Raw genomic sequence first — 13,429 nt, 5'->3', positions numbered from 1 at the left:
AGGCTAAACATGCCCAGTTCTTTCAGTCTCTCCTCATAGGGCTCTGTTTCCAGTCCCCTGATCATCTATGTTGCCCTCCTCTGAACCCTCTCCAGCTTGTCTGCATCCTTCTTAAAGTGTGGTGCCCAGAACTGGACACAGTACCCCAGATGAGGCCTAACCAGTGCTGAGTAGAGGGGCACCAGTACTTCCCGGGATTTGGAAGCTATGCTTCTATTAATGCAGCCCAAAAGAGCATTTGCCTTTTTTGCAGCCACATCACATTGTTGGCTCATATTCAGCTTGTGATCTATAACAATTCCAAGATCCTTCTTGCTCGTAGTGTTGTTGAGCCACATATCCCCCATCTTGTAACTGTGCATTTGGTTTCTTTTTCCTAGGTGCAGAACTTGGCATTCATCCCTATTAAATGTAATTCTGTTGTTTTCTGCTCCAGTCTATCAAGATCACTTTGAATTTTGTTTCTGTCTTCCAAAGAATTAGCTATCCCGCTTATACATACACAGGTGACAGAGGAGGCCTTGCTGGTCATTCCGAAACTAATGGAACTTCTCCATGCAATAACCTGCTGGCAGGTCGTCTCGGTACTGGCGCCCACACTTTGGAAGACCCTCCCCTGTGCAATTCGGGAGGCAGAACATGTGGCATCTTATTTATTCATTCATTCATTTCTATACTGCCCAATAGCCAAAGCTCTCTGGGCAGTTTCTTTCAGATGCCTCCTGAAAACACGCTTCTTCATTCAGGCTTTCCCTGGGCTGAAATTAAATGAATCATCCTGCTCCATCTTACTCTCCTTGCATTGCTTTCATTGTAACTGGAATTGGTTTTAATGTTGTATGTTTAATATTATGTTTTTAAATGTAATTTTAATATTTATATGTGAACTGCTTAGAGACTTTATTATATTTAGCAGTATATAAATATCACAAATAAATAAAGAACCATAAGAACTGTTGCCCATGAAAAGTTAGCTCCTGAACCACAGATGGGTGAGCAGGCAGGCACACAGGTGACCTGGTCACAGTCTCCCCAACTAAGGTCAGATGTGTTGAGTATCTATTTAAATTACAGTAATTCTCTCTGCATTTGCCCCTATACATATAAATTATATGCAATCACATGTCTAGACTACTGCAATGTGCTCTACATGGGTCTACCCCTGAAGACTAGTAGTTTCAGTTGGTGCATGGTATTGGGACCATATTATGTTGTTGTTCAGTCGTTAAGTCGTGTCCAACTCTTCATGACCCCATGAACCATAGCACACCAGGCCTTCCTGTCCTCCGCTCTCTCCCAGAGTGTCCTCAAGTTCATATTCATTGCATCAGTGATGCTATCTAGCCATCTCATCCTCTGCCGTCCCTTTCTCCTTTTGCCTTCAATCTTTCCCAGTATCAGGGTCTTTTCCAGTGACTTTTCTCTTCGCATTAGGTGGCCAAAATATTTGAGCTTCAGCTTCAGTATCTGTCCTTCCAATGAGCAGTCAGGGTTGATTTTCTTTAGGATGGACTGATTTGACCTCCTTGCAGTCCAGGGGACTTGTAAGAGGCTTCTCCAGCACCACAGTTCGAAAACATCAATTCTTTGGCGCTCAGCCTTCCTTATAGTCCAGCTCTCACAGCCATACATTACTACTGGGAAAACCATAGCTTTGATTATACGAACATTTGTTGGCAAGGTGATGTCTCTGCTTCTTACTATGCTGTCTAGGTTAGCCATAGCTTTCCTCCCAAGGAGCAAGCGTCTTTTAATTTCATGGCTACAGTCACCGTCTGCGGTGATCTTGGAGCCCAAGAAAATAAAATCTGTCACTGCTTCTATTTCTTCCCCTTCCATATGCCAGGAAGTGATGGGGCCAGATGCCATGATCTTAGTTTTTTTAATGTTGAGTTTCAGACCAGCTTTTGACTCTCCACTTTCACCCTCAACAAGAGGCTCTTGAGATCCTCTTCGCTTTCTGCCATTAGGGTGGTATCGTCTGCGTATCGGAGGTTGTTGATAATTCTCCTGGCAATCTTAATTCCGACCTGTGATTCATCCAACCCAGCGTTTCTCATGATGTACTCTGCATATAAGTTAAATAAGCAAGGCGATAATATACAGCCTTGTCATACTCCTTTCCCAATTTTGAACCAATCGGTTGTTCCATGTCCGGTTCTTACTGTTGCTTCTTGACCCTCGTACAGGTTTCTCAGGAGACTGGTAAGGTGGTCTGGTACTCCCATCTCTTTAAGAATTTGCCACAGTTTGTTTTGATCCACATCATCAAAGGCTTTAGTGTAGTCAATGAAGCAGAAATAGACGTTTTTCTGGAATTCTCTTGCTTTCTCCATGATCCAGCGAATGTTGGCGATTTGATCTCTAGTTCCTCTGCCTCTTCAAAACCCAGGTTGTACTTCCGGTAGTTCTCGGTTCACATACTGCTGAAGCCTAGCTTGTAGGATTTTGAGCATCACCTTGCTGGCATGTGAAATGAGCGCAATTGTACGGTAGTTTGAACACTCTTTGGCATTGCCCTTCTTTGGAACTGGAATGTAAACTGACCTTTTCCAGTCTTGTGGCTATTGCTGAGTGTTCCAAATTTGTTGGCATATTGAGTGCAGCACTTTAATAGCATCATCTTTTAGGATCTTAAATAGCTCAGCTGGAATACTGTCATCTCCGCTAGCTTTGTTGTTAGTAATGCTTCCTAAGGCCCACTTGACTTCACTCTCGAGGATGTCCGGCTCAAGTTCAGTGACCGCACTCTCATGGCTATCAGGGACATTAAGATCTTTCCTGTATAGTTCTTCTGTGTATTCTTGCCACCTCTTCTTAATCTCATCTGCTTCTGTTAGGTCCCTGCCTTCTTTGTCCTTTATCATGCCCATCTTTGCACAAAATGTTCCCTTGAGATCTCCGATTTTCTTGAAGAGATCTCTAGTCTTTCCCATTCTATTGTTTTCCTCGATTTCTTTGCATTGTTCATTTAAGAAGGCCTTCTTGTCTCTCCTTGCTATTCTCTGGAAGTCTGCATTCAGTTGGGTATATCTTCCCCTTTCTCCCTTGCTTTTCGCTTCCCTTCTTTCCTCAGCTACTTGTAAAGCCTCATCAGACAGCCACTTGGCTTTCTTGCATTTCTTTTTCTTTGGGATGGATTGAGTTGCTGCCTCCTGAACAATGTTACGGACCTCTGTCCATAGTTCCTCAGGCACTCTGTCTATCAGGTCTAATCCCTTAAATCTATTCCTCACCTCCACTGTATATTCATAAGGGATATGATTTAGGTCATACCTGAATGGTTTAGTGGTTTTCCCTACGTTTTTCAATTTAAGCCAAAATTTTGCAAGAAGCAGCTCATGATCTGAGCCACAGTCAGCTCCAGGTCTTGTTTTTACTGACTGTATAGAGCTTCTCCATCTTTGGCTGCAAAGTATACAATCTGATTTCGATATTGACCATCTGGTGATGTCCATGTGTAGAGTTGCCTCTTGTGCTGTTGGAAAAGCGTGTTTGCTATGATCAGCGTGTTCTCTTGGCAAAACTCTATTAGCCTTTGTCCTGCTTCATTTTGTACACCAAGGCCATGCTTGCCTGTTATCCCAGTGATTTCTTGACTTCCTACTTTAGCATTCCAATCCCTATGATGAAGAGGACATCTTTTTTTGGTGTTAGTTCTAGAAGGTGCTGTAGGTCTTCACAGAACCGATCAACCTCAACTTCTTCGGCCTCAGTGGTTGGGGCATAGACTTGAATTACGGTGACATTGAATGGTTTGCCTTGGATTCGTACTGAGATCATTCTATCATTTTTGAGATTGTACCCCAGTACTGCTTTTCCCACCGTTTTATTGACTATGAGTGCTACTCCATTTCTTCTAGGGGATTCTTGCCCACAGTAGTAGATATAATGGTCACCTGAATTAAATTCGCCCATGCTTGTCCATTTTAGTTTGCTGATTCCCAAGATGTCGATGTTCAGTCTTGCCATCTCATGTTTCACCACCTCCAGCTTACCTTGATTCACTGATCTTACATTCCAGGTTCCTAAACAATATTGTTCTTTGCAGCATCGGATTTTCTTTTCACCACCAGACACATCCACAGCTGAGTGTCCTTTCGGCTTTGGCCCAGCCGCTTCACTCTTTCTGGCGCTACTTGCAAATTCCCTCTGCTCTTCCCCAGTAGTATATTGGACACTTTCCGACCTGAGGGGCTCATCTTCCGGCGTCATCTCTTTTAGCCTTGTGTTACATTCCATGGGGTTTTCTTCGCAAGAATACTGGAGTGGGTTGCCATTTCCTTCTCCAGTGGACCACATTTTGTCAGAACTCTCCGCCATGACCTGTCTGTCTTGGGTGGCCCTGCACGGCATAGCTTAAGACCTGCACTGGTTGCCAGTTGCTTTCCAGCCTCAATTCAAGGTGTTGGTTTTAACCTTTAAAGGCCTAAACAGCATAGGGTCTAGCTATCTAAGGGACCTCCTGTTTCTCTATGAACCTGCCTGTTTGTTAAGATCTGCAGAAGAGGCCTTTTGAGGACACCATTCGCTGCAGAGGCCTGTTTGACAGGCTTGCATGAAAGGGCTTCCTCCTCTGTTGCTCCCAAACTGTGGAGTCTCTCAAGAATTCTGATTTGCCCCCACTCTCTTGGCTTTTAGGAAGGGTGTGAAGCAATGGCAGTTGGTGACTCCAGTTCCAGAGGGGCTGTGGTTCCATTCAGGGTTTTAGTTACAACCCGCCAAAACTCTATAAAGATGCTATCCAAGGCTCTGAACCCATTTTAGGGATAAGGTTCAGCAACTTGGATAGCACCTTTAGAGGTTTGGATGGTGGTGACTAAAATTCAGAATGGAATTACCACCCCTCCAGAACTGGAGTCACCGGCCATCACTGGTGAAGACACATTTTCTCAGTGTAGCCTATTAAATTATGTAGCTTTAATATTTCACTGTTTTTAATGTTTTTGTTTTCATTGTGTTAATGTTTGATTGTTTAAATTGTTGATGGCTTTTTATCAAATAAGGTGATGTATATAAACGTAAATAATAAATAAATTATATGTAAATGTTATGCAAATTTGTGTCTTCTTTTGACCTATTTTTGGGATGACTCTGCCCAAAGCACCACAAATGGACAGAAAGTAAATGCTCCCCTACCCCCACCCCTTGTTGTTCAGGTGATAAGCTGAAATGGGCAGTGTTTCTTTACACATCTAGGGCTGCAATCGTATAGATATGCTTACCTGGGAGTAAGCCCCATTGAACTCAATGGGGCTTACTTCTGAGTAGACATGTATAGGCTTGCACTGTTAGATTAGGGTGCTTCTAGACAGAGGGGTGCTAGCACTAACAATTAGAAAGCACGGAGCTGCTGTTCCATCTTAACAGATTTTTTTAAGAAAAAAGATGGAACAAGCAATGGGAAAATATGGCAGGGTTGTTTACAAGTGGAGGACAACCTCATCTGGAACCCCCATAAAATTCTATGAACATGGCACGGTATTGACATGGTAAAAGCCTTGTCTGGAAGCACCCTAGTCAAGAATAAATGGAATATATGTTTGCAATCCTTTGCACACTTACATGGGAGTAATATGCATTGAGCACAGTGGGACAGACTTCTGAATAAACATATATCTAGGACTGCAATGTAAAAATAATTAAGGATGTGACAGCATCCAAATTAGGCTCTGAATGGCATTCAATTCTAATGCAAACTAAATACTTAATTTCCTCACTTTTGAGCCACTAGATGAACTGAAACTCGGTGCTCCTTCAAAATTCACACCTCTCTGAATTTTGCAATGGAGTTCTCTAGTCAAAATATGTGTACAAATATGTGTAGATTAGAGGAAAATAACATTTCAAAATGCATTGTAGTAGGAAAATTGCTTGCCAAAATTTGTATATTAGTTTTAATAAATTGGTAACTCAGTAAAGATATACTTATCTTTATATAGAATATATATGTGTGTATGCGTTAGACAAAAATGCGTACAAAATGCATGTATTAGGAGAAATGTGCAGAGAAAAGCTTATGAATATTTACGCAAACTTTAAAAATAAACCTGAACATTCGGGATGAACCGAAGTTAAAGGTGGAGAAATTCTCAAAGTCTGAGATGACACAAACTTAAAATTAGAAAAAAGAGAAACTGGAAGAAACCAAAATAGACAGATTTGTCCATCCCTAAGAAAGAGTTTTTGAACAGTGGAGCAGTCTGCCTAGAGAGGCAGTGGGTTTCTCCTTGCTGGGAAGTAATTAAGCAGCGGTCTGGAGAGCCGTCTGTCAAGGATGCTATAGTTGCAAGATTCCTGCACTGAGCAGGGTGTGGTGGAAATGCAGAAGACAGACGTTATTTTCAAGAGTTTCACTGTGTACAACAAATTGCTCCTTTTGTGCCTAGAATTCCGGTGGGGCCTGTTGCTTTTAGTGGTTAGCTATGCTTCTTCTTTCAGCTATCTGTCTCTGAGATGCTATGCCTTGGGGGTTTAGTATTTACCTTTAGATAGCCTCTGGTGAGATTTTGAGGTTAGCCACTTATTATGAGAGTAGCCGGGATTCTCCAAGTTGTTGGAGTATAGCTAGAATATAAGAGGGATTAATGTGAGCATAGTCAATATGCTGGGATCCTCCCAATTTAGAACCTCAGTGTGGGAAGGAGGTGCCTGCATAGCAGGCCGTTACTGGAGTTCATCACTGATTCTAAGGGGGTTCCCGGTGACTGAAGGGACATAAGCTTTATGATCTTGAAGTTCCTTGCTGAAATTATTGTTTTGGTTTTTTGCTGTGTTAGTTTATTTTTGCTTAATAAAATCTTCAGCCTTTTGTTTCTGAATCCTAAAAAGAGCCCTTGCCTCTTGGCAATACAATTGGCAACACATGGGGGAGGGACTAGATGACCTCCAAGACCCCTTTTACTTCTAACACTGCAGCCTTTCTTAGGAAAAGCGCTTCAACCCCCTGCTCATTTTGGTTGCCCCTTTCTCTACCTTTTACAACCCTATGGAAAATGTTGTTTACTTAGGTCCCAACTTAAGACAAAATGGCCGAAACCCATAACTGTGCGTGGATGTGTAAGTCCTTGAGATCCGGAATCTCTGTGCTGGGATCTGAACAAGATGACACTGGGAGCAGGATCCAGCCTCCAAGTACGTATCCCTACTCTAAGCTTTCACAGGGTTTTTCTGCCACAGTCGAGCCTATAATCTAAGCATCCTTTATGGCAGGGATGGGGAAACTGTTGCTCATGCTGGCTGCAAATGATGGGAGTTGGAGTCCAACAACATCCATAGAGGTGCTGGTTACCCAGCCTTTTGCCTTATGGTTTCACTCCTGTGTGGGTGTTCAGATGTTTACGCAGTCGATAGGAACGGGAGAATCGTTTCTCACACTTGGAGCATTCATAGGGCTTCTCCCCCGAATGAATGCGCTTGTGTTCCATGAGGGACTCTTTCCGATTGAAGCTTTTGTTACAGGAAGAGCATTTATGCGGCTTTTCTCCCGTGTGGATGGTCTCGTGCCTCAATAGGGAAGAGGTCTGGGAGAACCGCTTCCCACACTGTGAGCATTTATAAGGCTTTTCTCCGGTGTGCAGCCTTTGATGCCTTATAAGGTTAGGACCACTGCTGAATGTTTTGCCACACTGTAAGCATCTATGCACCTTCTCGGTATGGGTCCTCTCATGCTCGGTAAGGGTTTTATCATCCCAAGAGCTTTTCCCGCACTGTGAGAGTTCACATGGTTCCTTTCCCATACAAGTTCCCTCATGTGTGATAAGGGATTTTTCTTCACAAAAGCCCTTGCCAGAGGCTGAACAAACATCTGGCTTCTCACCAGTGTGAGTTCTGTCATGCTTAGTAGAAGTTCCCTTATCATGGAAGCTTTCTCGGCACTCAAGACATTCGTACGGTCTCTGTCCTGTGCGGGTTCTCTTGCGCTCAATGAGGGATTCTTTCTGACTGAAGCTTCTGTCACTGCCTGAACACTGATGTGCTTTCGCAGCTGTATGAGTGCTCTGGTGTTTAATGAGGTGCACTTTCTGACTGAAGGCTCTCTCGCAAATGGAGCACTTGTACGGTTTTTCTCCCGTATGGGTTCTCAGGTGCATAACGAGAACCGATCGTTTAATGAAACTTTCCCCGCACTCTGTGCAGGGATACGGCCTCTCCCCTGTGTGTTTCCTTTTATGGATTTTGAGGTCTGAGCTGTAAGTGAAGTAGCGGCCACAGTCTGAGCATTTGTATGGTTTCTCCCCCGTGTGGGTCCTCTCATGTATAACGAGGTGGTGCTTGTACCTGAAGCTTTTCCCACACTCGAAGCATTCGTACGGCTTCTCTCCCGTGTGGGTTCTCAGGTGGAGAAGAAGGCGAGACGTGTTCACAAAAATCTTCCCACAATGTATGCACCTGTATGGCTTTTCTTTCATGGTCGTTTTCTGATTGTCAGGAAGCTCAGAGCCCCAGTGGTGCATCTTTCCATGGCCAACTACTGTTGTTTTTGTCTGAGGTCCCCCTTGGAAGGCACTTTTACAGAAGTCTTTGTCATCTTCCTTAGAAAGAAGACCTTGTTTTATGGTCATCTCTAGCTGGTTGCTCTGATGGCTCCCAGGGATCTCACCCACCTCAGGTCCATGGGAAAAAATCCCTTTGGCTCTTCCTGGTGATATTTCAGCAATGTCCACTTGCTCAGGTCTTCCTAGCTGAAGGTTCTCCTGTTTCTTCCACATGAGCCCATCAGCTCCTGGAATAGATAATTGTGACATGAATCACTATGAATCATACAGAAGACAGAGGATTGATTTGTTCTTCTAGACTGAGCTTAGGTCATGAAGAGGAGTTCAGAACTGTTGGCTTCCATTTTCCATTAACTGCCATTTGCCATGTTGTCTGATCCTGAAACTGTGGTCAACTTTAACTATGGTTAGTGGAAACAAGAAAACTTCAAACTGTTGTTTATGAAGCTGGCTGCCTTCCACTAACCATAGTTAAGATTCACCACAGTTTAGGTTTCAGATGATAAGTTAAACTGTGGTTAGTCTAAACTGGAAGTGGATGCGGAAGCTTCCGAGCTCCTTTCCTCCTTGTAGTCGCATCAGAGGAGGAGAGAAGGGAGCCCTCGACTCCAAAGCTTGCTGCAGCTCATTTTTGTAACAACAAACTGTGGTTTAGTTCTACATCTGAGCCAGGCTCTAAATCAGCCTTCCTGGTGCCCCCCAGTCATGTTAACTACAACTCCCATCATATTCAGCCTGCATGGCCAGTGGTTGGGGAAAGCTGCTCTAAGCAATGAGTAAAGTGAAGTAAATATACCCTGTAGACTGCAGTCAATGAAGTTTTGGAAGACCAATTTAGAGAGCAATCCCACGATCCCTAGATGGCATCTGAGGGGCCATAGGATAGTTTGGATTTCTGGATCCGAGGCCAGAGACAGCATTCCAACCTCAGACTCAGGAGTCTGAGCCCCCCTTCCCCTCCCTGCTGGCATGGAGAGTACCACACCAGCTTCCTCTCCAAGGTTGCAAAAGCAACCTTGGAGGGAAGGTAAAGGGGGTGTTCCTGTGGGCGGGGAGGAGACTGGGGAGGCCAGCTTATGAGGAAGGCTCTGGTTGCCCCACCCTCCTTCCCTCCCCCTTCCTGACACCTCAGCTAGACGGGCAAAAGCACCCATCTAGCTGGTATGCAGAGCAGGAGGAGCTCAGGGGTGAAAATCGCCTCCGCACTCCTCCCGCTCTGCATAGGACGTCTGTCTGCCTCCCAGTTTGGAGGCTGACAGGCATCTGGATAGGATTTTGCCCTTAGAAATAATTAAACTATATTTGTTCCGGTATTGTAGAAGGTTGTACTTAATGGAATATTAATATTTTTATGCATGTAATTTTTTTTCTTTCTTCCCCCTTTTTCACAATTTGTTTTGTTTTGTGTTGTTAAAACCACAATAAAAATTAATTACAAGTTAGTTCTAGTAAGGACTCAGGACAGACAAGAGACAGCACATTCTTCACACAGCGCAATATTTCCTTATGAAATTTGCTCCCCTGTAACATGACGACAAAGACCATTTAGATGGCTATAAAATGGGATTAGACAAATTCATGGAAGAGGAGAGGTCTATTGAAGACTATGATGGCTAAATGAAACCTCCCAGTTCAGAGGCGGTACCCTTCCTTCTATTTCCGATGTTTGGATGGTGTGTGACGTGGTTTATATGGCCAAAACCCACACAAAACCCCCGAGGTTTGCAAAAGCAGAAGAAAAATCTTTAGAAAAAAAGATTCTAAGGGGAGGGGAGAACACCCAAGAACAGTTTAATGAGGACCAACCATGCTAAGTGGCCATGGCGTGCTGGCTGACTGTTGGGGGAAGAACTGAAAATGAGGGTGGGAGAGGGGAATATAATGGCTGGAATCTTGAATAGCAACACTCCACACTGCAACATTTAGTTGCAGGTCCCAGCTGTACCTCTGAATGCCTGTTGCTAGATGGGGAAGAACAAGGGAGGGCTGTGGATTCCAGGCCCTGATTGGGGCTTCCCAGAGGTATCTGATTGACCTCTCTGGGAAACAGGATGCTGGTAAAGTAGACTCCTTGTGGGAGGGGGTCCTACGGAGGATATCCAGGTATCTGCCTGCAGAAGGGGGGAGGCAGAAGTTGACTTTCCTACCTTCTCCCCCTGCCAGTCCTCAGAGCCACCCCACGCCACCTCCCACCACCAAAAGGCTCCTTTAAGGGTCAGGGAAAATAGGGTGAGGAGTATTAAAAAATTAGCAGTGCATTCCTCTGCATGTCTACTCAGGGGGAAGTCCCTTGATGTTCGATGGGGCTTACTCCATAGTAAGCGTGTATGGAATTGCAGCTTAAAAAATGAATGAATGCAACAGGGTTTGGGGCTTATTTCTGGTAGTTAAAACTGTAAATACTTTTTGTTTAAAGCAGTTGAATCCCCAATCCATGGTTGTATTTATTTTCTTGAGTCAATGGTACACTTACCATTTTGTTGGATTTATTTTGAATGCAAACAGTTCAACTTATTATTGTGTGTAAGTTATCATTATTGCAACACACCACAGAGGTCCACTTAATGTTTCTACAACAAAGACTGTAGCTCATTTTTATCCATTTTATATTCTTTTGTGGGGGGACAGGGACGTCAACAACCACTCCATGCATTCATTATAAAATACAAGGAATAAAAAAGGGAAGTTGTTTGTTTTGTAAAAGCAGATTATCCCATATTCATAAAAAAACACAACACTGAGTTTTTGTAAAATGAAAAAGTGAGCCATATTTCATATTTTGCACACTCAGAAGCCCTGGGAGTTTCAAGTTCAAATCCCATCTCAGCCATGAAGTTCACTGGGTAACTTTTGGCCAGTCATTCTTTCTCAGCTTAGGACACAATGCTATGTAAGTTTAGACAGAAAAAAAAATCCTACAACTCCCAGCATTCCCCAGCCAGCCATGCTGGTTGGAGAATGCTGGGAGTTGCAGGACTTTGTTCTGTCTAAACATGCATAGGATAGCACCCTTGAACTACCTCACAGGGTTGTGAGGACAGAATGGGAGGGAAGCTACCTCGAACTCCTTGGAAGAAGGAAGGGAGGGATAAAAGTTGAATTGAAAATAATGGAAGTTGAATTAAAAATGATGTAATAATAAATATATTTTGTAGAATAAGCATTTTCATGTTTGAAAAACCACAAAAGTGTAAATTTACACTAATCTGATCATAAACAACAGTTGTATTTCTTTGTGGTATATTGGGGCAGGGGAAGTCATGGGGTATCTGAAACAAGGGATTTTCAGGAGCAGTTATATCAGGGGTGGGGAACCTCTTTCAGCTCATGGGCCGAATTCAATCTGGCAGGGAGAAAAGCAAAAGGGTGGGGAGAAAAATTCCAACCCCCTCCCCCAAAAAACAATGTAACCACAGTGTAGCTTAAAGCTCTGACTGCCAGTACGTAAGCCTTAGAAGAGGCATTTCCGCCTTTTAGAATGGGGAAAAAACTGCACGAAAGCCAGGGAACCACCATACGATTGGTGGCTGGGGAAGGGGCGGGGCCAGAGGAAGGGGCGTGGCCATGTGGGGAACACTAGAGGGCCAGATTGGGACACCAAGAGAGTCAGATTAGGACCCAGGGCCGGAGGTTCCCCACCAGAGTTATATAACGCTTTGTAAAAACCAAGCTACCTTGTACCTCACCCACCCAACACCCACATTCACGGAGAGATGCAGAATCACAGCATTCATTTGTTAGCAGCAGCCTAAATCCCCAAAGACTCATCTGCTGCAGCCCGGGCCGCCCCCTCCCCGCCTCATGCCCGCAGTGTCCCTTGGTGCCCCCATGAAAAATGTCAGCAGGAGCCAGAGGTGGGATTGCCAAGATCCGGTCTTTGTTCATTCTGATAAAGTGCCCTTTCCAAAAGTGGGTCCACACTTGACGTTGGACTGCAACTCCCATCAACCTTGACCACTGCCCGTGCTGGCTAGGGGTGATGAGGACTGGAGTCCAACGACATCCGGGGACCCAGAGCTGGAGAAGGCGGTGGTAAAGCAAAGGGCGCCCACGCCGGCCGTGGCGAGTCCCCCCTTTGCTCGTTGTGCAATGTCCCCAGCCGTGCTGCTCTGCACTCGCACCGGGGAAACGCTGGTGCGCGTGGGGGAGGGATATGCCGTGTACTACACCGCAACAGTGTTGCACTGCAAGGCCCACGCAGGCTGCCTCCTCTCCCACTATCCAACCAGGTCATTGCAGGGTGCTGCAAATCCCCCCGTATTGACCCCCCTGTGGGGGTTTATCTCCCGGCCCACACAGCCTGCAATTCTTGGTGGCACCTGGCAAGGTGAGTCCTTTTATGTCCATATTGGACAGTCACGCGTTGCAGTCCCTGGTGGAGGGAGGTGAGCATTTCAGTGGGCACAGACAAGCTGCTTCAGGCTGGCTCTCCGACAAAGGACGTGATGCCTTCCCAGCGCTCGTGTTACCACCATCAGTGTCCTGAGTACAGGCATCCATAACCTCTGCTGAGCTCCTTAAGCTTCCTCTGAGCAGGACCATCAAAAGACCCTCCACGTATAGAGCAAACCTGTGATCCAGGGAGATGGCAGCCCAGCGCACAGCATCTGCCTGGGCCACTTTTATGCCAGGCCTGGGCATTTCGCAGCACGTCTGGAGTTGTTGCAAATAACCCCGCAGTCTTCATTGTCCCTGACCTCCCTGTTGCATTGTCCATTGCAATGTTTCTAGGTGCGATGCCTGGCAGAGCGCGAGGCGGGGAACAAGTCATCTGGAATTGCTTGCATTTTTGCACACCGACATTTGTTTGCAGCAGTGTGCATATGGCCAAAGCCGGATGTGCCCGGCACCGCCTTTTGTTGCACAAGTCGTCCCCTGGCCCAGTTGTCTGTTAGCTAACGTGCAGGGACCAACGTATAGTCCTGGACTAG

At 45.1% G+C, this 13,429-nt stretch overlaps 1 protein-coding gene across 1 annotated transcript; it reads right to left on the bottom strand.

Annotated features, from left to right (window-relative positions):
* Nucleotides 1-3,138: 3,138 nt before the first annotated feature.
* On the bottom strand, nt 3,139-12,896 carry LOC146355738 (uncharacterized). Its single transcript, XM_084830985.1, has 2 exons — nt 12,818-12,896; nt 3,139-8,725 (listed from the first exon to the last, which is right to left on the bottom strand). The coding sequence occupies exons 1-2, from the start codon at nt 12,843-12,845 to the stop codon at nt 7,305-7,307; spliced, it is 1,449 nt and encodes a 482-aa protein (XP_084687111.1). The 5' UTR covers nt 12,846-12,896; the 3' UTR covers nt 3,139-7,304.
* Between the last annotated feature and the right edge of the window lie 533 nt (nt 12,897-13,429).

Source organism: Heloderma suspectum, chromosome 2 (genome assembly GCF_057233095.1).
Source record: "Heloderma suspectum isolate Gila_16-S chromosome 2, 16-S_ref, whole genome shotgun sequence".
NCBI lineage: Eukaryota > Metazoa > Chordata > Lepidosauria > Squamata > Helodermatidae > Heloderma > Heloderma suspectum.
This window is presented reverse-complemented; position numbering and strand designations above follow the sequence as displayed.

What these genes read in the sequence shown, in the direction of transcription:
- LOC146355738 (XM_084830985.1), bottom strand. Translation starts at nt 12,845, where the DNA reads ATGGACATAAAAGGACTCACCTTGCCAG. An exon ending in AAAAGGACTCACCTTGCCAG is followed by an intron (nt 8,726 to 12,817) that starts GTGCCACCAAGA and finishes TATCTATTCCAG; the next exon opens with GAGCTGATGGGCTCATGTGG.